Source organism: Chelonus insularis, unplaced genomic scaffold (assembly GCF_013357705.1).
Source record: "Chelonus insularis isolate UGA/USDA-ARS -01 unplaced genomic scaffold, ASM1335770v1 contig_146_pilon, whole genome shotgun sequence".
Taxonomy (NCBI): domain Eukaryota; kingdom Metazoa; phylum Arthropoda; class Insecta; order Hymenoptera; family Braconidae; genus Chelonus; species Chelonus insularis.
In genome coordinates, this window is record NW_023276387.1 from 897,738 (window position 1) to 919,371 (window position 21,634).

General features: G+C 31.0%; 4 protein-coding genes across 8 annotated transcripts in view; 2 read left to right on the plus strand and 2 right to left on the minus strand.

The window, feature by feature from the left end:
- Nucleotides 1–11,719, plus strand: part of LOC118063746 (uncharacterized) — a 39,612-nt gene extending 27,893 nt beyond the window's left edge. For all 4 annotated transcript variants that reach the window (XM_035077896.1, XM_035077898.1, XM_035077897.1 and 1 more), the window contains 4 exons: nt 1,932–2,230; nt 9,222–9,328; nt 9,419–9,746; nt 10,105–11,719. In XM_035077896.1, coding sequence (XP_034933787.1) covers nt 2,198–2,230; nt 9,222–9,328; nt 9,419–9,746; nt 10,105–10,338 — 702 coding nt within the window. In that variant the 5' untranslated portion in view covers nt 1,932–2,197 and the 3' untranslated portion in view covers nt 10,339–11,719. The remainder of the gene's footprint in view (nt 1–1,931; nt 2,231–9,221; nt 9,329–9,418; nt 9,747–10,104) is intronic.
- Nucleotides 11,720–11,763: 44 nt separating this feature from the next.
- LOC118063763 (uncharacterized) lies at nt 11,764–12,802 on the minus strand. Its single transcript, XM_035077917.1, has one exon. It carries the CDS (start codon nt 12,583–12,585, stop codon nt 11,764–11,766), a length of 822 nt encoding a protein of 273 aa, XP_034933808.1. The 5' UTR covers nt 12,586–12,802.
- Nucleotides 12,803–13,683: 881 nt separating this feature from the next.
- LOC118063744 (uncharacterized) lies at nt 13,684–17,250 on the plus strand. Its single transcript, XM_035077894.1, has 2 exons — nt 13,684–13,833; nt 13,908–17,250. Exons 1-2 carry the CDS (start codon nt 13,765–13,767, stop codon nt 17,178–17,180), a joined length of 3,342 nt encoding a protein of 1,113 aa, XP_034933785.1. The 5' UTR covers nt 13,684–13,764; the 3' UTR covers nt 17,181–17,250.
- Nucleotides 17,251–18,877: 1,627 nt separating this feature from the next.
- Nucleotides 18,878–21,555, minus strand: LOC118075136 (3-hydroxyisobutyrate dehydrogenase, mitochondrial). Of its 2 annotated transcripts, none has more exons than XM_035096809.1 (9): nt 21,512–21,555; nt 20,840–21,042; nt 20,605–20,745; nt 20,466–20,545; nt 20,151–20,329; nt 19,699–19,820; nt 19,378–19,588; nt 19,170–19,296; nt 18,878–19,087 (listed from the first exon to the last, which is right to left on the minus strand). In XM_035096809.1, exons 3-9 carry the CDS (start codon nt 20,663–20,665, stop codon nt 18,902–18,904), a joined length of 966 nt encoding a protein of 321 aa, XP_034952700.1. In that variant the 5' UTR covers nt 20,666–20,745; nt 20,840–21,042; nt 21,512–21,555; the 3' UTR covers nt 18,878–18,901. The 2 variants fall into 2 exon arrangements, with proteins under 2 accessions (XP_034952700.1, XP_034952699.1); XM_035096808.1 differs by having other exon boundaries at nt 21,454–21,554.
- Nucleotides 21,556–21,634: the final 79 nt, after the last annotated feature.

Genomic DNA, 21,634 nt, shown 5'->3' on the forward strand with positions numbered 1-21,634 from the left:
GTGAAAGTTATGGCAACAACAATATTACACTAACGCCATTTTATCCATGTCAAGATGTAAACGCCCACGACGTCGGTGTAAAGCAGAACTAACAGGGTTAAAGTAAATCGTAAATGCTTGAAACATGGTAATCATCAATGACTTATGTACCAGCTAGAGCTTCTGAACGCCTACGTAATACTGACCACGTTATATCTGCTACGTCGTCCGAGTCATAAAATAATTTTTATCCTTTCTTATTACGTACTTATTATGAATTATTGCTCTTTACAGTTCTAATTGCAGCTGTAACCAATTATTCTTGTCATACAAATGCTAAGTTTATTCATCAAATTTTTTTCACAGCATTCAATCTTTAATTGTGAATTTATTGATTTCTTTCTAAGCTTTAACGAAGTCTTTAAAATTATTTCATCTGATTCTTATCGAATTTTTAACTACGTAAAACTCAAATATTATTCCCAGTCGCTTGTTAAAGTCTCATACATGAAGTCAACACATTTTTTTTTCTTATTCCATTGAGGCTGTGTAGATTAAGCTGTAAAATTTGATGTCTCATTATAGTTAACTACTATGATTTATACCTTTCAGAACATAGCACAATAAATGTGACAATAAATCACCAATTAACTACAACAAAAAAAATTTTAGTATCTCTAAATCTTTTGCGCATGCGCCAACTACTTACCTGTCTAACATGCGCCGAGGCTCTGGATCCCAGGTATACTGCACAAGACCCTTTGCTGCTTAGCATTACCCCCACTCTTTCTCTTTGCAATAAACTGCCGCAAAGTGATGTATTTGATTCATTATTAACGAAATTTTATATTTTAAATTTTGATAATATGTTAAAATCATATAATCGATGACATGGTAGTCGATTGTCGTACAATCGATTTTTAAATCGATCGATTAATCAAAAAATACGAGATTTGAGAAAGTTTATTTTTTTTCTATAATTATATAAATACGATTAATGAAATAAACCGAAATCGATAGATAAATATCGATTATTTGATAAATCGATTTTTTCTCCAATTTACTTACCCCATCGATTTAACTAGTTTAATTCATGCTAAAAAATTTTATAGTCATTTTTTGTGGAAGAACTAGAATAGTTTATTTATAGAAATATAAAAAAATAAATTAAAATTCCTAGATTATCAGTGAATTGCTTTACAATGTAAGATTGATAATAAATAAATAATTTCTCAAGTAGACTGATTATCTCATCGCGATTATATCAGATAATATAATTATAATTATTTTTTAATCGAATCAATGTATTGATAAATTAATTAAAAATGATTTCACTGATAATTAATGATAAAATCTTACCTAAGAATGTTAAGTACTGATTAAATCCATGTTTAAGTTGTAAAAAGAAGGTAAATTTTTTTTTATAAAATTATCATTTTTTTTATGTACAAGGAAAATTGAAGTTGGTGTGGATGAAAGTGTATGAATAATAGGCTGAATAGTAGGTAGATAAAAATAGTGGAGAGAGGCGTGTAGCTTTAAGTGAGAGGCGTTTTACATGGACCAATCGATGATTTCATTGAAATTATCAACGAGTTATGAATAATCTCATAGGCACAGTCTACCAACTTATACCGATGTATAATTAACATAAAGAGGATTGGATAATGTCCGTAAAACTATTTATTGAGTATTTAGAATTTCATCAAACTCTTTTCCTACACATTTTCTACTAATTTACATTATTTATGTAAATAAGAATTTTTTCAATTATATTTCATTAAAACATTCAAAGAAAAATAATTAGATTACTTAAAAGTATTCTAAAATATTTTTATTTCCAAATTTGACCTAAAAATTGATTATTCAGTAATGTTGAGATTTTTTCACTAGTGTAAATTCAGTAATGTTGAGATTTTTTCACTAGTGTGTAAAAAAAAAAAATGTTACAGATTGCACCAGCCATGCCAGGTAAAGTAGACTCTGGATCACGAGAAGAGGTAGCGGAGTCAACGCAATTGTATTTAGAAGATCGTGGGAACAGGTGTTTTAATATTATCCTTACTTCCTTATACCCACATTTGCCGAGAGTGTGATTAAGGATCAAGGGTGCAGTGCGGTAATTGAAGGGGAAATACCTGAGTTGAGATCGACAAGTGAACGCGATCCAACTGGAGAATTAAATTCTACGGCCTGATTGCTGGCCCGGCCAGCTACTATGCGAATTGAAGCTTTTTGCGCCCTCATCGCGGTGAGTTTTTACCACATATTATCTTTTTTACTCCATTTTGAAACATTTAGATAATTTAATTATCGACCGAGTTTATCAAATTTAATTTTTTTATGGAAGGCTTTATTTATATCTTGTTCATATATACATATATCCCAAAAGCTCTTTTTGCACTTGAAATTGATTTTTTTTTACCCCGAAAGCCTTTATCTACATCTGATAAAATAAAATAATTTTACCCCAAAAGCATCACCTCAGATCCCCAGAATATTTTTACTCCGAAATTTTTTTTCCTCGAAAGCTTAAATTTGAATTTTGTAATGAATGATTTTTTTACTCCAGAAGCTTTTTTTTACGTTAAATTAGCTATTTTACCCCACAAGTTGTACAATATCAATTGATACCTCAAAAGCTCTGCTATTCCTCAAAAAATTTTTACTCCGAAAGCTCTACCTTTTCGAGAAAAAACAAGAAAAGCTTCTATATTATTCATCGGTGGTATTTCAGTACCTATATGTTGGTATAAATTTAATATCAAATTAATAAGAATTATTTTTGATTATAATATTTATAAGAATAAATCAATTTGTTTTAATAGGCAAAAATAAATAAATAAAATTCCCATGATTATAACTACTATGCTCTTTAAAACGATTATCCAATCTGACAAAAATACTTTATGAGTACAGCGATTAGCATATTAAATATAAAGACTGCTTAGAGTCAATCGATGGAGGCAAAGAAAAAAAAAGAAAGGGTACGATTTGATATTTAACAAGAGAATATATGTACATATAATAAATAGATAGTTAGCCCTGGATCGTTTTACCTCGTTCCCAAGTTGCTATTATTAAATTATACACATAATCGAGATGGATGTGATCATTATCATTCATCAATATCGTCAGGTATATATACCTTCTTGTTAAACGTCGTCACGTAATTTTATGTAGATAACACTGGTATGCGGAGAAGATACTTTACGATAAGTGTGACTTGTCGTCAACTTTGCTCGAGTAGAATCAATTGCTTCCGTTCAATCTTATACTCTGTTTCAATGCTGATTATTTCTGGTTTTTAAAACTTTTTTTTCTTTTCCCTCAATTAGCATTATGGTTTTTTTTTCAACTGAACAGATTTATCAAGAATATTTAACATCTTTAATTGACATTATGAGGTTAAATCATCATCTTTTTTCAATTGTTTTTTAATTTATGCCTTTTTTTTCAATATTAGACTTCGTGACGCACACTGCGCATGTCAGTTCAAAAATATTTTTATCTCACTATTTTAACCTCAAAAATAAGATATAGAGGTACTTCTGGCAAAATTATGTCGGAAAAATATTCAAACTATGAGAGGATGCATAGATAATTTTGATTTAGGAATGTAGTACTTTTCTCCCTTAGTGCTGAAAATTCATTTTTTCTCCCTAGGGATGAAATATGCTATTAAAAAGTAATTTTTCGATAAAATGAATAAATTTTCTCAACTTTACTATTACCTTTCATTTATAATAAATTCAATGTAAGGCTTATTTCTCCAACAATCACGGTATTTCAATTTTTCTAAAGTATTTTCTAAAGAATTCCTAGTAAAAGCCACTCCTGTTGATATTAAGAAGGCTTTAGATTGACATAAAAGTTTATTTAGCATTCAATGTCTATGAATAAAATGAAATATTATGATAAAGTAAATGCAGAAAAAAAAAGATGACTGGAGACACTCAGTGGCGCCACGGTGTAAAGAGAATGTGACAATTAAAATAGTCTTACAACTCGTGAAAGTAGTAAGAATTTTGAGAAGCGTAACGAATCAAGTCTGGCATCTGGATATGAGGTTTTATCTAATTAGGATCTATATCTGAGAATTTATTTTGATATTAAGACAGTACCGTTTTATATCACAGGAAACGTGTTTGTGTTTATTCGAGTGAATCAAAAAAAAAAAGATTGCTTTTTTATTTTGAGAAATAAAATTCCTTGAAAAATGAATGCAATGAAATGAGAGGAAATAAAAAATTCTACATTTCTGAAACGTAACAGTAGATTTAAATAAACGAAAAAAAAAAAGAAACATTTTGAGGTGACTAAGTAAATGTTTGTACACGTCAATCATAATATGCGACAAGCAATCCGCTGTCTAAACAGCCTGCGGTTGTAATTTGTGTGCTACTTGGTAACACTATAATTGTCTGACCATGACTATGAGGATCTTTCATCGCTTGTTTTTGTTCTTCAACTAATATAACTACTCGATACATTCCATTACTTTTTTTTTTTTATATAAATGTAAATAAGGCTAAACATGAAACTTTATCATGATCATCATAGACATTAAATGTGACATGAAAGAGTTATATGGAGAATGGCTAAGTAAATATTATCAGTGCAATAAGTTACTAGGAAGCAATAATAATGAAAAAAAAAATTTTTATTTTTAGATTGAAACTGTTAAGAATAGTTGAAAATTATTTCTGACTTTATGAGTGCTATTTTCAATGAATGTGCACTAAAATAATAAATTCATGTATTTATTGATATACTTTAATAATATTTTTTTGATAATAAATTAGATCCATTATGTTTTTACTGCTTCATTGGAATATGTTATTTAGGGATAGTAAAGTTTATTTAATGCATGCTTTCTAAGGAAGAGATCACAAAGTAGTCTTGTGCAAATTATGTTTTAAACAATTTTATTATGATTTCTTTTCTTCATTAACATATGAATTTTAATATTTTGGAAATATCATAACAGAGAACTAATACAACATAACTATAAATTACATTATTAATAAATTTCGTTCTCTCGAAAGCTGTTTTTTATTTCCTCCATAAGTCTTCTCGATTTCCAATTTCTCCTCTAACTCTGCTACTTATACTTCCTCTCATCTCTTCCTTCCTTTCCGAATTTGATTCTTTCATATGTATTTCAATTGATTTAAAATGGAAGAAAGTAGTTGTTGTTGCAATTGTGTACACTTATCGAGAGTCTATTGAGCTTTTTAAAAATTTATTTTCGTAAAAGTTTCAATAGGTAACATCGCTTTTTGATTTTACAATTCCGTAAGACTTTTGACAGGAAAAAACGTTTTGTGATTTTACAATTACGAGGTTTGTTTTTCGGTTTTAGCATCTTTTTTGCATGAACAATTTCGATACAAAAACATATCGACGCAATGACTAGACCTATTGCAAGAAAAACAAAACCAAATGTCAAATGATTTACTGATAAAGGATCAAATCCATCATAATATTGAACTTTAGATGATTTACTAATCGTCAATTGAATTCGAAAATCCAATCTTCGTGGAAGTAATGGTGCAAACCCAAGATCGACATACCAAATATAAAATTTGTATATACGCTCATGAATTGGCATTACGTTTGCAGACTTGTCTTGGAAGTATTCAGTGATAATATGTTTTTTACTTAAGTGTAAATTTTTATTGTTCCATACTACTTTTAATGCCGTATAGTGATCGCTTAAACAAACAGCTGAAGAATCATTGTGCAGGATATAATTTGCGCAATTGTATGTACTATTAATCAATACGCGATTTGCTTTGCGTGACAGAACGTCTTCTGGGTAAAAAATGGTATTTGGATCCACATTCTGTAAATCCTCCCAGGATTCAACATGTTTTTTTTAATTCAGGTTTGGTCAAGAACTTGGCCAGATTGCCATTGAAGGTAGCTTGAATCACTAAGAAATAAATGAGAATAATCCCGAAAAAGCATCTCATTGGGAGACTGTGCATCCGTGTGTAGAGACCCTGACCAATGAGCAGCCGAATTATCTCAAATAATATAAAGGCAGGTCTCTTTCCTTCCGAATGCCAGATGACTATGAAGACTAGTGTGAGTACAAACAGTGTAAACAGTAATGTCCAAATGCCATAGAAATTACAAATCTTCTCAATAGGCGATTGGTAGCCCCAGTTATATGTTATTATTTTTCGTTCACTCCATGCTATAGGATATGTATAATGAGCAGTATTTAAGTAAGTATTGTGCATTCTTGTTTCTGACACTATAAGCTCTGGTTTATGTCTTTCAATCAGTTCATTCAAGTATCCTAAAGTCGTATTTTTCGTGGGTGGAAGATTGAGTAAAATCATTGATTTATTTAAAAAATTCGCAAGAGGGTCAATCATAATGAATGTCCAATATTCCAAAAAATTTCTATAATTTGAGCGTATAGTAGTGTAGTTATAATAGTTTCCGATAGGGATTTTTTCTTTCATATGCACTCCAATTGTAACGTTGTATCTGTCTAGGAATTTTGTTCGATCGAAATACAAATTTTTGCAAATCTCTTCTGAAAAAATTCGGCATATTAAAACAAAGTATAATACTTAATTACAAAAGATTGGAAAACATTTGAACTTACCTTCTTCATAGAATCTTCCATAAATCCGCAGACTGTTTCCTTTGTAATGTTCCTCTTTTATCAGCTTCCATTTGTCTGGTATGCGATAAGTTAAATTATTGTATGTATAGATCTGGGTTTTATTGTTATTATCCAGACACAGAAAATACGCTGAACGAAAAAACACCATTGATACTAGCATCAACACTGGTCCAACTAATTTGCAACCATTTGAAGACGGATTTACGATAAAAAATGCCACAGATCTGTTAATTACATCGTTTTTCATAAAGTATATCAGAAATTCAAGATCGAGTTCTTGTAAACTCATAATATACACAACGGCTTCAGTTTTTGATATGGTAAACAGTTGTTTGTGTTTTACAAAATCAGATACATCATGTAATCGTACTGGTATAGGAGAGTGTGTGTAGATATTTGACAGCCATTTTAGATGAATGCTGAATGCGGTATTCATAAAAATTGTTATTTTTTCGTGATTATTCTTACATGATGTTAAAATCTGCATCTATAACATACATAGTAGATGTTCATGGTATAGAAAGTTTGATGAAATATTTCTTTCCAGTATCACTTACTTTCGAAACTTAAATTCGTCAACTTTCAAAAAAGTCAAAAAAATTACTGAGAATAAGTGATCCAAGTCATTCTTAGATTTAAAAAACACTCTGTACTTACCAAATTATTGAAAACATACGAATCAGGCGAAATTTGTTGGCGAAAATCAGTCACTGAAGATGCCAAAATGAATGAAGAAAACATGTAGAAGAACTGTAGAATCTTCATGATTAAAAATCATTTAAAACACTTTTTAATAAGAGAAAATGTTTTTAACTGATGTATCAATCCGAAATAACAAGTTTTATGACATCGATACGTACTTGTACGGTGATTAGAGTAAACTATGGGGTAACTTCACCGGGTGCATCGTTAATGACGGAAGGATAAATAAACTGATAAAGTCAAATTTTTGTTTATTTTATAAAAAGTTGATTTTCATTGTTGGTAAAAGACTCATCACATCAATAACTAACGCTTTTATTTAATATCGACCTTTAGTAGATTCGAACTGGGTACCTTCAGTGCCCGGTTTATTTTTGTAAATTTTTAATAAAATAAAAGTACAGTATAATAAATACAATCGATCACTGCCAAAGAATATTTGAATAAAATATTGCAACAACAGCATCACAATTACATTGATGACAGTTAAATATTAAAAGTTTTTTTCTTAAAAATTTTTTGAGAAACATTTCAATAAAAACATGAATGATGTGAAAAGTAAAATATTCTAATCAAAATCATTTATTACCAAAGTTATATTTACTTGAAGCCATACTGTTTTCTGTCTCATAAATATACGATGGTTATAATTAACTTTATTACAGTTGAAAAATTTCTTTATTTGAAATGTGCATTTTATGCTAGAAATCTAGACTATAAAACCCTGATTTATCAGCTTAGAATTTCTATGCATTTACATATATGACAAGGGTGGAATGACATTTAATAACCTTTTGCGTAAAGATCACACGCGTAATAAACCAGGGTGTTAGTCACGCTACACTCATGCTTGCTATGATGTTTTATAGTAATAGTTTATATGCTCTTTCGTTTCGCTTTTCTTACGTATATTTTATACTTCAATTAATTCTACTTATCTTATTTTTTTTCATTCTTCACACACTTTTTGCACTACACTTTTAATATTTTGCACAAATTGTAACAATTATGAATTTATAATTCATTCTCAACATTAATTTGCTTTTAAATAATCGTGATATCAACATTGACATTGAGTATAGGAAAATCTTATGTATAACCTTCAAAAAATTGAACGTCATTAAGAGCTAAGAATGAGGACTACGCATGCGCAGGAGCATCACAATGCAAAAGAATTGATTTGTGCGCATGCGCAGTCCTAATACTTAGCTCTCATTCTTTCTTCTATCCAATTGTGTGGAGGCCTTAAATATCGAAGTTGCATAAAATTCATTGCCTAGACTTTTCTAAATATTTCTTTTTATCTGTATTAACCGTAATATAACCGTTAGAACTTTCATGGGCCATTAAGCGACGTTAAGGACCTATTCAAGCACTATAATCAATTAAAAAGTAATTAAACCCATTAATGCTAGAGCATTGATCTGAACCATCAGAAGGTAAATAGCCCATAACGCAGTAAAATAGATTGTAAGTATCTGATTAGGCATCAACACTAGAGAAAAATTTAGGCTTCTAAGAATTTTATAGACTGGACACTCGTTTATTGAGAGAGAAATAGATCTAACTGCATTATAGTCACATAATTCGTATTTTTGTACAAATGTTATTATATGTCTAATCTCTCTAACAGAGTCAAGATGATTTTAACAACCAGCTTATTTATGTTCATCAATTTGAACTGAGATCTTTAAATGATAATGCGTAGAGCAAATTCAAATAGAGATTTATTAAGTAGATCTTTAATAAACAGTAGTAAATGTGATTTAGGAATTGACAATATTTCATGTTTAGCAGAATTTGATTTTTAATAAAAGTCAAATTCATGTAAAATAATATTTGTTCAAACTAACTCTTTATTTAAATTTATTATTAAATATATCTTTCATTCCAGGTGGTTTGGCTAACCGCATTTCTGTGGCAACCGTTTGCAAGTGCCAACAACGTCACAATCAATCGCATTCATCGAGAGATTCAACGTGAACCGGCTTTATCCAACGGGTAATTCTTCATTCTTTACTATAAAAATATATCTACATCAGATATTGATCAATTTAATTGAATAAAAAAATTTATTTCAATTTTTTGTAGATCATTCATGCTAGAAGAGCACAAACAATCGTATTACAAAGATATCCAAGAGATGTTACGTCGTGAGGGAGGTGAAAGTGGAAATCCCGTGGACTGCTGTCCATCTACAGTGGAAGTTATTCAACCTACAGGCGGTAGAAATCGTCAAGGCTTGTACGTTGAGCTCTACCGAGATGCTGAAAACATTCAGAGTTTTTATGAGATATCTTGTAATGATACTGTGGAGAATAAACCTTGCAGGTTTATTGATAGAAAACTTGCTAATCAATCAAGATGTGTTCAAAAATACTCATACTCTTATGCACTCATCAGGGATGCAAAGTTTGCGGTAAATATTTTACTCAAATTTCTTATTAGATTCAACACAAAACTTTTACGAGCAAATAAAGGAGAAAATAATGCAGTTTAAAAAAAATTTCAACTACTTCCAGTTGATCAGAAATTGTTTGTGAATTCTGAATACGATAAAAAGAGAGTTAGTAAATGTTTAAAGATTGATTCAATCGATAATAGTAGTAAGTAGTATCGAAAAAAAGAATTTAATTTATCGACTGTCGATAATCCTGACATTTGCCATTAAAACTGATTTATCGACTCAGATAATAAGGCATTTTTAATGATCGATAATAATAGTACCTACTTTATCATACAATAAACAGTGTGACAAAGCTCAATATTTTTTTTAGGATTCAGAAACATATTTCGAACATCACAGACATCGTCACAAAAACCATCACCATTTTCCAACTCTCGGTGCCGATTCACCTTGGAAACTTGACTTTATTCGTGTAAGAAGTGGATGTAGCTGTGAGGTGTCACCAAAATTGAAGAAAAAAAAGAAACCGTCAGCAATAAAATTGAAAAAATCAAAAACTTATACACGTTACCAACGATCGGTAAGAGAGAATGTTCGAAATTGAAATGCTGATTTTGAACTTAAATATAAACGGAATGAAAGATGATAGTTAATGAATAAATTAATTATAAAAATAAAATGAATCATAAACAATTGAGAAAATATATATTATATATAAATAACAAATGAATATGGTAATATAAAGATGGTATTATTAATAATAATAATATGGAGTAATTAATTTTTATAAAGAGCTTTTATAATTACTAGTAAAATCATGCTAATCATTAATTATTAATCATCCTACGTCATATTTATTATTGTTATTATTAACCATAACAATCCATAACTATCGACAGGTTGAGAATAATTCTTTGTTACCGATAGATGCTGATAGTAAATTATCTGCGGCCAGTTTTTAGATATGGATATGTAAATATTAATTGGAGTAAAGTAATTTAAATATTGATATTACTATAAATTAACTGAGTAATAATAAGAAGGAGTTAATTAATTATATATTAATTTAATAGTCAACAAAAATAATAATATTACATTAATAAGTACTGACTCAAGTAATCATTACATCAATAAGTAAAGTTATTAATTAAATATTAATTAAATGGAAATACAATTTATTTTCATGCTTAAGAGTGCCTTTTAATCATTATATATTATATATTCTATTTAATTGAATTATTTTTTTAATCAATCAATTATGATAACTGTATGTATATTAATTAAGAAATTAATCGTGGACTGACTAGAAAAAGTACAAGATTTTTTTTTCAATCACAAACCTGATCATGACAATTTTTTAAATTTTTTTTATTGAAATTAATTTATAATTAATGGCATTCGTTATTATACATTTCTCTTGATCAACTTCAAGTGTTGAAATAAACACGGATAATTACATCTTTTCAATTAAAGCTTCCTATTATTTTTTAAATCATTACAATTAAAATGGAATTTAAGTAAAAAAAAAACTAGATTTGAAAAAGTGAAATTATCTGAGTTTAATTAGACACGAAATCAGCTACGTATGGATAACAATTAACATGGTTTTTTTAAATACCGTCCCATATGTTAATATTAAGTTTTTTTATTGCGTGTTTATGTATAAATAATTTATCTATTGATACTGCCATGTAAACAATGTAAATAAATGTTTTTATTTAGTCTTATTTCTCTTCTGTACGCTACACTACACAGCCATCAGACTTTCAAGACCTTTACACCGTAGGATAGAATAAAAGTAGGGCTGACAATTACGGGTGCGCATGCGCACGAATGTCATAGAAAGAAAATCGATTTTTGCGCATGCGTAGCCCGAACAATTAGCCCTGTTTATATTCTTTTTTCACCCTATTATGTAAAAACTTTTAGTGTATTCGATTTTTACTCGAAAAAATAAAATCATTTGATAAAATTTGTACCGTAAATGATAAAAATAATTTTTTGGTAATTTTACTAGTAAGAATTGTACTTAATTACGATGATTATTTGAATTAATATTATTACAATGTTTAAAGAAATCTTGGAATACCAAAAAATCATGCACCGTAGGGCAAACATCAAGAAATAAATAACTTCTGTTTTTATGTACATATTTGTAAAAATCAAAACTCAGTTTTATATCTCGAAATACTTCTTGTATTGGTATCTGGATGATGCGAGGTACTCCTGGACCAAGTAATTGTTGCAAGTAACGACAAAAGAGGTACAAAGTGAGGTGATCATTTAGAAAACTGTGAAAACTTCTTTCACATTCCACCTCAACTTTAGGTCTAACAAAGGTATTTACATCATTATTAAATTCATTATTGATATTTTTTAATTTATAATATTTTCCATCAACATCAACAGTCAGCCTGTGAAGACTTACTTCATCAAACCAAGGTAATTTCACTAGTCTTTTATAAAAATTCTTGAATGATTCGTTAGAATACGGTGGGTTTTTGTTCTCAAAATCATTAATAAATTCTTCAATATTTTTTACATACAGACCACACATGTCGAAGAGTAGTACTCTTAAGACTGATGCTATTTCAGCTTTTTTGTAGTAGAAAGTTGATTGGTCCTTTCGACTGCGGTACAGGAACCATTTTCGATTGTGAGGCAGACCAAATGAAACAGCCTCCGAGCAATTTGGAGTCTCTGCAATGTGATAGTAAGTACTTGGTTTCCTATCGAATTTAACCACTCGTATTGGCTTGGTCAAGTCAACATCATCCTCATCTTGATCATTGATAAGTTCATAAAATATTTTCCGGTAATTATTTCCAAGTATCGAATGAATGAAATTCATGATATGTTTTATTATTAATCTTTTTCTACTACTTATAGTAATGTTAAAATATTGTTTTTACTTAATTGACAGGTGGAATAAAAATAGTTTGCAAGTTGAAGATATCTTTTCTTTATCAAAAGAGTCAAGGTTATCGTGGTCCATTAAAACATTGAGAGCTCAAAGGCAATCAGTATGATGTTTTTCAATCAAACTATTAATCACTTTTATGTCCTATTAAAACTAATAACGTCATAGAAACAGTCAAAATAAATTATAGAAAGGTTTCGAGACATTTGGAAGTCGACTGAATATTTTTCTACAAAACAGGGTTTTGATTTGTATCTTTTAGATTATTTTGATCTTTATCTATGATGTGGATTGCTGACAATCAATTAATTGACTGTTGAACATAAAAGTTTATACTTGAAGATCATTATGCTCATCATTTTGAGATAAAGGCAACAGATCAGTCATCTGTAAAGATCTGAAATGAAGATAAAAATATTCTAATCAATAGATTCTTTCTAGATAAAATTATATCTAAGTAGATATCAAGTAAAATGAATTTATATCTTCTTTTATCTAGACTTTTCAAAAAGAATTACATCTAATTAGATATCAATTAGGATTAAATGAGATATTTTTTTATCTCATTTTATCTAGAAAGATTATATTGTATCTAGATGTCTTGTAATTTAAATCTGTAGATACTGCAGATGCATCTGTAGTTCTTGAGTACGATCATTGCAAGATTCTGTAATGTCTTTGAAGAATGTTGTCTATTTTCAAGTTTCTATTTCGTAAAAAAAATAATAAAAAACAGTAGGTGTCTAATTTTATAATTCTTGAAGTGATTTTTAACTCGATTTAGATTAAAATTAATCCTAATACTCCAATCAGAATGTGGCAATAGCTATTTTATTAATTTAATGTTTCTAACAATTAGTGTACGACAAGGTATCTACGATATTGAACAATCACATCATCCATGGAAAGCTATTAATTATTTATTAATCTCCGTTAGCTCGTTATAGTTTACGATTCCCTATCATAACACGTATTTCGATTCTATTTAAGAGTTAACTCATACAACATATAAAATCTTGTTTATGGCACCAGCCGTCAGGATTGAATATAAATTTACAGTAATGTTCATATTGAGAAGTTTCTAGCCAACATAACTATTCAAAATAAAATATGTTTACTGTGTTTATTAAATGTATTTTACCTTCTTTTCTACTTCTCATCAGTTTCAATCATGCTGAAGTGAGTAATAAATTATTTTTTACCGCCATTTTTTTTTTGCTCACAATTAATAACCTCAAAATCGTCTTCTCAAGGTCATCAATTATGGGATTTATTACAACAGTGTGCCACCACAACGGAACTTAGTGCAAGACAATGTCAAAATTGTAACCGAAACACTGACGATTTTGGACTCAAAAGCAGTTGGTAACACAAGTTTTTCATTCCAAGATGGCATCGAGTATCTCTTGATATACGGAGCACTACTTCGGAATGAAATAACGAACAATTTTGGTCAACTGATTTACAATCATTATCAAGAGTTGAGTGTTTCTGAAATTGAAGCACTGCAGAAAATACATTTGCAAATTTTAGAACGAAAGTATAACATATTTAACCTTCTTCCAGAGATTTTTAAACATGGCGACCTCAGTCCTGCATCAATCTGTAGATACATGCAGTCTCATATTTTCATGTGTTTGAAAAAATATTCAGTTATTTGTATGAACATAGCAATTGGAAGTAATGATTTTCATGATAACATATCGAATACGACAGGTTTTGGTATTGCTCGGAAGATACATCAGTCTTTGAGAGGATCTAGATCGAATTCCAACCGATTTTCGGCAACTATGGTGATGAAGTATCTAAAGATAGACGAGATTAAAGCGACATCTGGATTATTTTTAGGTCTATTGCTGAATGTTCAGTATGACAATCTAGATCATAACATTCAGACGGCTGAGAGACATGTTTTGCAGGACTTGTTCCTTCAATTTACTAGTGAAGTAAAGAGAGATCCTAAGAAGGGCTTCAAAAAATACGATTCTGTGAATTTATTGGTGAAGAGTAATTTGTTAGCTTATGTATCAGAAGCAGCCCAGGGTTACGCGAATTACCTGAGTCAACATATATACACCAAACCGACAGAAGTTGATGAGAAAATTGAATTACTTGCTTTTGTTTATGGAAATAAATCAATCAACCTCAAATATCTGTTTGAACTGGTTTTGCCGAATGATACTTTAGATGCTGATGTCATTGACGCTCGGGATTATTTGAGGGGCCAAATGGAGGAGCAGAATATTTTGAGAGACTTCTTGAAAGTTAATAAATACCAGCAGACATCTCCGGACCAGTTGTTGCTGGACATCCTGATGCAGATTCAAGAGTTAGATTTCATGACTGACATAGCTAGCGCTTTATACACCCATGCTCTTTTTTGGCATCACAGTCATTCGGTTGACAATCTAGGACAACTACTGGAACTGTTCAATGCTTTCAATAATTTACGTGTCATTCCAGCTTATAACAAATTCATGGAGACTATAAACCAAGTCAAGGATCATTTAAAAGACTCTTTGAACACTGACATTGACATCCGATGCACTAGACCACGGATTTGCTTGAAAATGGGTCTGAAAACCCTAGCTCATTGTGATAGCATTGATAACACTACTGTAGGATTGATACAACAGTTTCTGAATAACTATAAAAACGGTTGTGATGCTAATCTTGAAATCGGATCATTGGAAAGTACTACGCCGATTGGTTTGATTGAAGAAAAATCATCAACATTAGCATCAGCAGCAGCAGAATCATCAACATTGGCAACATCATCAGTTACATCAACCTTAGAATTATCAGCAACGTCACCATTAGCATCATCAAGATCAACATTGGTGTCAGTGATATCAACATTAGCTACATCAACATCAGAATCATTAACTACAGGAATGATCATTGAATCTTCTGGAACTCAAAACAATTCTAGTTTTCCGAAAGAAATGAACTTAGTGACCCAGGAGAATGTCAATAACACCCAAGAAAGTGCTGCCCTAGGTAAAAAAGACTCTTCTATCGAGCAGATTAATTTAACTTCATCAGAAAATGGGAACCTCACGCAGCCAGAGAAACTTAAATCATCCGAGAGCGAGAAGACTAACAACGCTACTCTGAATAATGACAATTCGGCTAAAGACCAAGAAGATTCATCATGCGAAAGCGGAGAAGAATGCGGAGATGATGATACTCAAGCTATTGGAGATCAGCAAACGTCTACAATTGCACCGAAAAATGATCCATCAGTGCCAGGAGATCAAAAAAAAGACGACAATGACAGTGGTAATGAAGATGAGGGAGCAGCTGGCACCAGTTCTGACAGTGTTTCCTGTAAGTTAAAGGGATGTTACGAGCAAACCGATAGCAGTGCTGATGAATCAGCTGCTTCATCAAGCAGCCATGCGCCGAAAGTTGACGAAACCACGCCATCAAGTGACACGACAACCAGCATTTCAGTGGAATATTATCCAACTCATCAACCCTCTACTACCACAACATCAACAACACTGAGATCTAAGAAGCGAAGGAAGATCATCTGTCATCATTGGAATCGCCATCAGCGTCAGAAAGTTAACAAATCAACAGCAGTAACTGAAGTAGTGACTGACAAAAAGCTCAAAAGCCATCAGAAAGGTGTCAATGCTAACAATGAGCAACCTTTTGTGATGAAAGATGCAGAAGCTAGCTCATCAGAAGCCAAACTATCAATGATTGATGATGATGCATTGTCTCAGGAGTCTTTGGAGAAGGTTTATTACCAGAATTCGGAATATGATGATGAAAATAACGAAGAGTTGAACGAAAATGATAGTTTAGGTTCCAAAGCTTCCAGCAAAGAGGTGAAAAACCGTCTCCTAGATATAAATACGCCGAAGTTTTTCAATTTTGAGATAAAACGTGATGAGACAGTTTCCGAATATAACACGCAGAAGAAAAGAGATATCCATTCAGATGAATCCCTAGATGAGGATGTTGAGGATCGCGTGTTGGATTGGAACTCGCCCAAGTTCTTCAACTTTGAGATAAAGAGAGATGAAACTGTCATTGGTGATATGCATAATAACATGGAGATGTCAGTGGATTCCCATGATGTAGCCAATACGAATAACAATGGCCGACCAAGAAGACATGCTTGCAATCAGACTGCTAATGCATCGTTGAAGAAGAATAGATCTGTGGATGAATCTGATGTTGCATCAAATGCTGATGTTAAAAATCGTTTGTTGGATTGGAATGCACAGAAGTTCTTTAATTTTGAGATCAAGAGAGATGAAAGCGTGACGACTAATCATTCACGGGCTAGAAGAGATGTTGATAAAGCTGTCAACATGACATCTCCTGCTGTTGAAAGAACAACTGAATCCCTTTTGTCAACTAAACACGAGAATTCTTCTGTGATAAATGATGATTCTGAAGCCGTGAAAAATAATAGTAATAACTCAAGTGATGTAGGAATTGGAAAATATTTGGGAGGTTCAGGTTTAGCAAAATTGTTTAATTTAGATGTAAAGCGCAAAGAAATGTAATTGTTTAACTGATAATAATTATAATGTATGATGCTAATGTTAATAAAAGAATAGAAAATTATATAAATAACTAGAATTATTCATTGTGTAGATAAATGAAAATTTAGAAACCCAAGTTTAAGTAGAAAAGTAGAAGAAATATATAAATTTAAGTTCAGTATTTCGGTTTAATCGCAAAAAATATTGAAATCATAATTTATGCTTGAATCATAAAATGATGGATGTCATTGGGAAGATCTCGATGAGACGATTCCAAAACAGTAGGTATTGACTTAGGTTGGTTAGAGAAATCTCGAGATATTTAAGGAAAACTGCGATACATAAAAAATATGCATAACTTCTATGCTAATGATGCTAGGGGGTTGATCGAGGGCTCATATGAAAGATCTGGACCTAAGTAAAAAATTTGATCCCCCCTATAGGATATCCCCGTCAAAAATGCCGTATCTCTCATAGTTTCCGAGTTATGAGCGTTTAAAGGTTTTTCTATGTTTCGCTGTAGCATAACTTTAATTTCTGCTAATAACTCGAGATCTATGAGACCTACATAGACTATGAGCATATCAATGGATTCGTGAGAACGAGAGCTTTTCATTGCACTAGTCAAAATCATAATTGGAGCATAATTTATGCTGAAATAAGGGCATGTTCCAATTTTACTCCAGTTTAGGAGTGAAACAATTAATTTCTTGAATGTTTGACCCTAAATTCCACATTTCTAGGTGTCGAGAGGAAGGTAATGAGTGGTCGAACTCGAACATCGGACGACTTTTATTTTTCAACCCCTTCGTATACTTTTTTGCCGAAAATAAAAGTGCTCCGATTTTGATGATCAAGGGTTCGTTTTATTCGTTTTGAAGAGTGAAAATACGGAATTGGGACACAGCTTGAGAAAATTCACTTAAACACCCTTAAAAACGGGTAAAACTAGATAAAAACTGAAAAGAATCATCCCCCTGACTTTAGACCGTTATAACTCTTAAACAAACAGTCCAATAATGTTTTTTAGGGAAGTTTTAGAAACCTCAAAATCTCAGCTATCAACCGATATCCATGGATTTGTTAAAAAAAATTTTTTTCCAAGAAATTAATTGTTTTACTCCTAAACTGGAGTAAAATTGGAACATGCCCTTATTTCAGCATAAATTATGCTCCAATTATGATTTTGATTAGTGCAATGAAAAGCTCTCGTTCTCACGAATCCATTGATATGCTCATAGTCTATGTAGGTCTCATAGATCTCGAGTTATTAGCAGAAATTAAAGTTATGCTACAGCGAAACATAGAAAAACCTTTAAACGCTCATAACTCGGAAACTATGAGAGATACGGCATTTTTGACGGGGATATCCTATAGGGGGGATCAAATTTTTTACTTAGGTCCAGATCTTTCATATGAGCCCTCGATCAACCCCCTAGCATCATTAGCATAGAAGTTATGCATATTTTTTATGTATCGCAGTTTTCCTTAAATATCTCGAGATTTCTCCAACCAACCTAAGTCAATACCTACTGTTTTGGAATCGTCTCATCGAGATCTTCCCAATGACATCCATCATTTTATGATTCAAGCATAAATTATGATTTCAATATTTTTTGCGATTAAACCGAAATACTGAACTTAAATTTATATATTTCTTCTACTTTTCTACTTAAACTTGGGTTTCTAAATTTTAGAATTCAATATCAACACTATAATTTTGCTTAATCAAACATCTTTATTTACACTTTACAATTTTTTAAATATTGATAAATTATGCTAAAATCACGATTTGCATGGCCATGTGTCATGAGCATTCTATAAACTTGATGTGCCAAAGATCCCAAAGGTATTGGAGTGGAAGATCTAGTAGCAGCAGCCTGTGCTAAACCAAGATCTTTAGTCATCAAGTGAGTTAAAAACCCTCCCTGAAAAAAATAAAAAAACCAAAAATCATTTTGTCTTCTTCAATCATCTAGACTGATCAATATCTATAAAAAAATAATCTACCTCATAGTTGTTTGAACTTGGCACAGTATCAATGATACCTGGAACCGGAGGATAAACTTCAGAGGACCAACATCTTCCTGTGCTTGTATTTAAGATGCTGGTCATCACTTTAGGATCCAAACCAAGTCTAAAAAAATGAAAATAACATAGTAATAAATATCAGTGTATCATCTGAGATGACAAGATTCACTTCAAACAACATCCAAACCTGTCAGCCAAATTAACAACTTCTGATACCCCAATCATGCTGATTGCCAACAGCATATTATTACATAACTTAGCTACTTGGCCCATCCCAACATCTCCACAATGAACAATTCTTGTTCCCATTGCTTCTAAAATGGGTTTAGCACGGTCATATTGTTCCTTCTCACCACCGACCATGAACGTCAAGGTTCCATCACGAGCTCCAACAACACCTGAGGATCAATGAGCTATTGAATTATTATATCATCAATAAATACTCATGCTTCTACATGTTCATGATATTATTTAACAAAAGAACATGATAGAAATACAAATGACAAACCTCCTGAAACTGGACCATCAATAAATTTAGCTCCTTTCTTCGTAGCTTCTTGATGAACCTTTTGGGATACTGAGGGATCAATGGTACTGCTATCAACGAACAGAGTATTTTTTTCTGCTGTACTGAAATGTATAAAATTGTGTAAGTATATAAATCTATCTAATGTATTGTTTGATGACAGGGGATTGAAAGTTCCCCCTTCTTTCCTTTCGCCGCACAGTTCTATTCAAACTAATGCACCAGTCTGACCATTTTTTTTATTGACTATATATGTGTCGTATTAAAGTTCAATTAAATCATACTTTTACTTAAACATTCCAATTACAAACTGACCAATTTTATCCCATTCATTAAAATCAAAAGACATTGGATGAGGAAATGAAATTCCTCTTCAAGAATTCCAACACCTTTCTCCATCTTTTCGACCACTTTCTTCTCCACATTAGACTCACCTCAATAATCCATCATTCCCTGTATAGGATTCCCAAACATGATCATTAGTAGGCAGCATGGTGATGACCATCTGAGAGTTTTTTGACAACTCAGCAGCACTTGAAGCTTCTTTAGCACCAGCTTCAACCAAGTTAGTCAAAGCTGACCTATTGACATCATACACAACTATTTTGTGGCCCTGTTTAATTAATTAACATTTATTTATTCCAAGTTTCTGTTCCAAACATATGGGATTTATTATTAGGTCTCCAATGCCATCAACACTCTTACTGGAATAAATTAAAAAATTATTAATAATAAATGAAATTACTTACCTTTTTAATGAGATTATTGGCCATATAGTTGCCCATGTTGCCTAATCCAACGAATCCAATGCTAGAAAAGTGTCGTTTCCCTAAAATTAGAAATGTTAGATACTTCGGAGATTCGATTTATCTAAAAGAAGAAACTTACCTTGGGAGAGAGATGATTTTTTTAATAAATTCAATCCAACAGTAAATAAATTCAACGCCATTTTTTTGGAATCAAGACTTTAAGTCAAAGTATCAACGTCTACAATAGAATTTAGCTTCCTCTCATACACGTGGCGTTGACCTGGATGAATATTTATTAGAAACATGGTCATTAATATTGATGATGTTGAGTCTTCTGCTAGATTTAATAATAAAATTAAAGAATTGTTACTTACCTAGTTGTGTAATGGTGATGTCTTGATGGAAGTGGATCCTATAAATTTGCAAATACAACTGAATTGAATAATTATAATCGCATGTTTAAAATGTAGTAATCAGCTTGGATGATAAGATAACACAGATGTCAATGAATCTAGCTCAGTTGAGTAAGACACAATCGACTGCACAACTTTAGTAGATAGAACATCATTTCTGCTATCTGAAAAATAAAACCAGCTTGTTGGGAAGATGAAAAAATATTGTCAATTTTAAATGTCACGCTGTTAAATTGATTTCAATAAATTTTAGTATTTAAATAACATTTAATGACAATAATATTTACTATTAATTTAAATAGCTTTCATAAAAAAATATTATAATGTTTTTATTAGATTATAAATGATGTAAAAAAATATGTAAACATGGAATAATATAAATAAATTATTTAATAAAAAAAAAATAGCCTGGGAATATTTTGAGATAATTTTTTTCTATCAATTTCAGTGAAACATGGAAAATTTTTTTTTCAATTGTTTAGAACAAATTGCTATTGTTATAAACATTATAAAAGACCTTCAAAGATCTTGAATAAAAATGAATTTCGAATAAAATTTTAAAAGTCTTTACTCACCTGTCTCATACCAATCTATGTCTGATAGTAAGCTAAACATTTAAAAATTGATTGTCACCTCTAATTGTTGTTGTTTGATACCATTGTGTTCCTGAGAGAGCTCTAACGAGTTGACTGTCATAATTCATCATGCTTGTGAAGACATTAACGGTGTATATCCTTTTTTTTTCAACTTATCAAG

Coding starts and splice junctions, on each gene's coding strand:
- LOC118063763 (XM_035077917.1), bottom strand. CDS start 12,585: ATGAATTTCATTCATTCGATACTTGGAAATAATTACCGGAAAATATTT.
- LOC118063744 (XM_035077894.1), top strand. CDS start 13,765: ATGTTTACTGTGTTTATTAAATGTATTTTACCTTCTTTTCTACTTCTC. Junction 13,834..13,907: donor TCAGTTTCAATCATGCTGAA/GTGAGTAATAAA, acceptor CGTCTTCTCAAG/GTCATCAATTATGGGATTTA.
- LOC118075136 (XM_035096809.1), bottom strand. CDS start 20,665: ATGGCGTTGAATTTATTTACTGTTGGATTGAATTTATTAAAAAAATCA. Junction 19,821..20,150: donor GGGAATGATGGATTATTGAG/GTGAGTCTAATG, acceptor TATACATTTCAG/TACAGCAGAAAAAAATACTC. Junction 19,297..19,377: donor GTTGTTAATTTGGCTGACAG/GTTTGGATGTTG, acceptor TCATTTTTTTAG/ACTTGGTTTGGATCCTAAAG.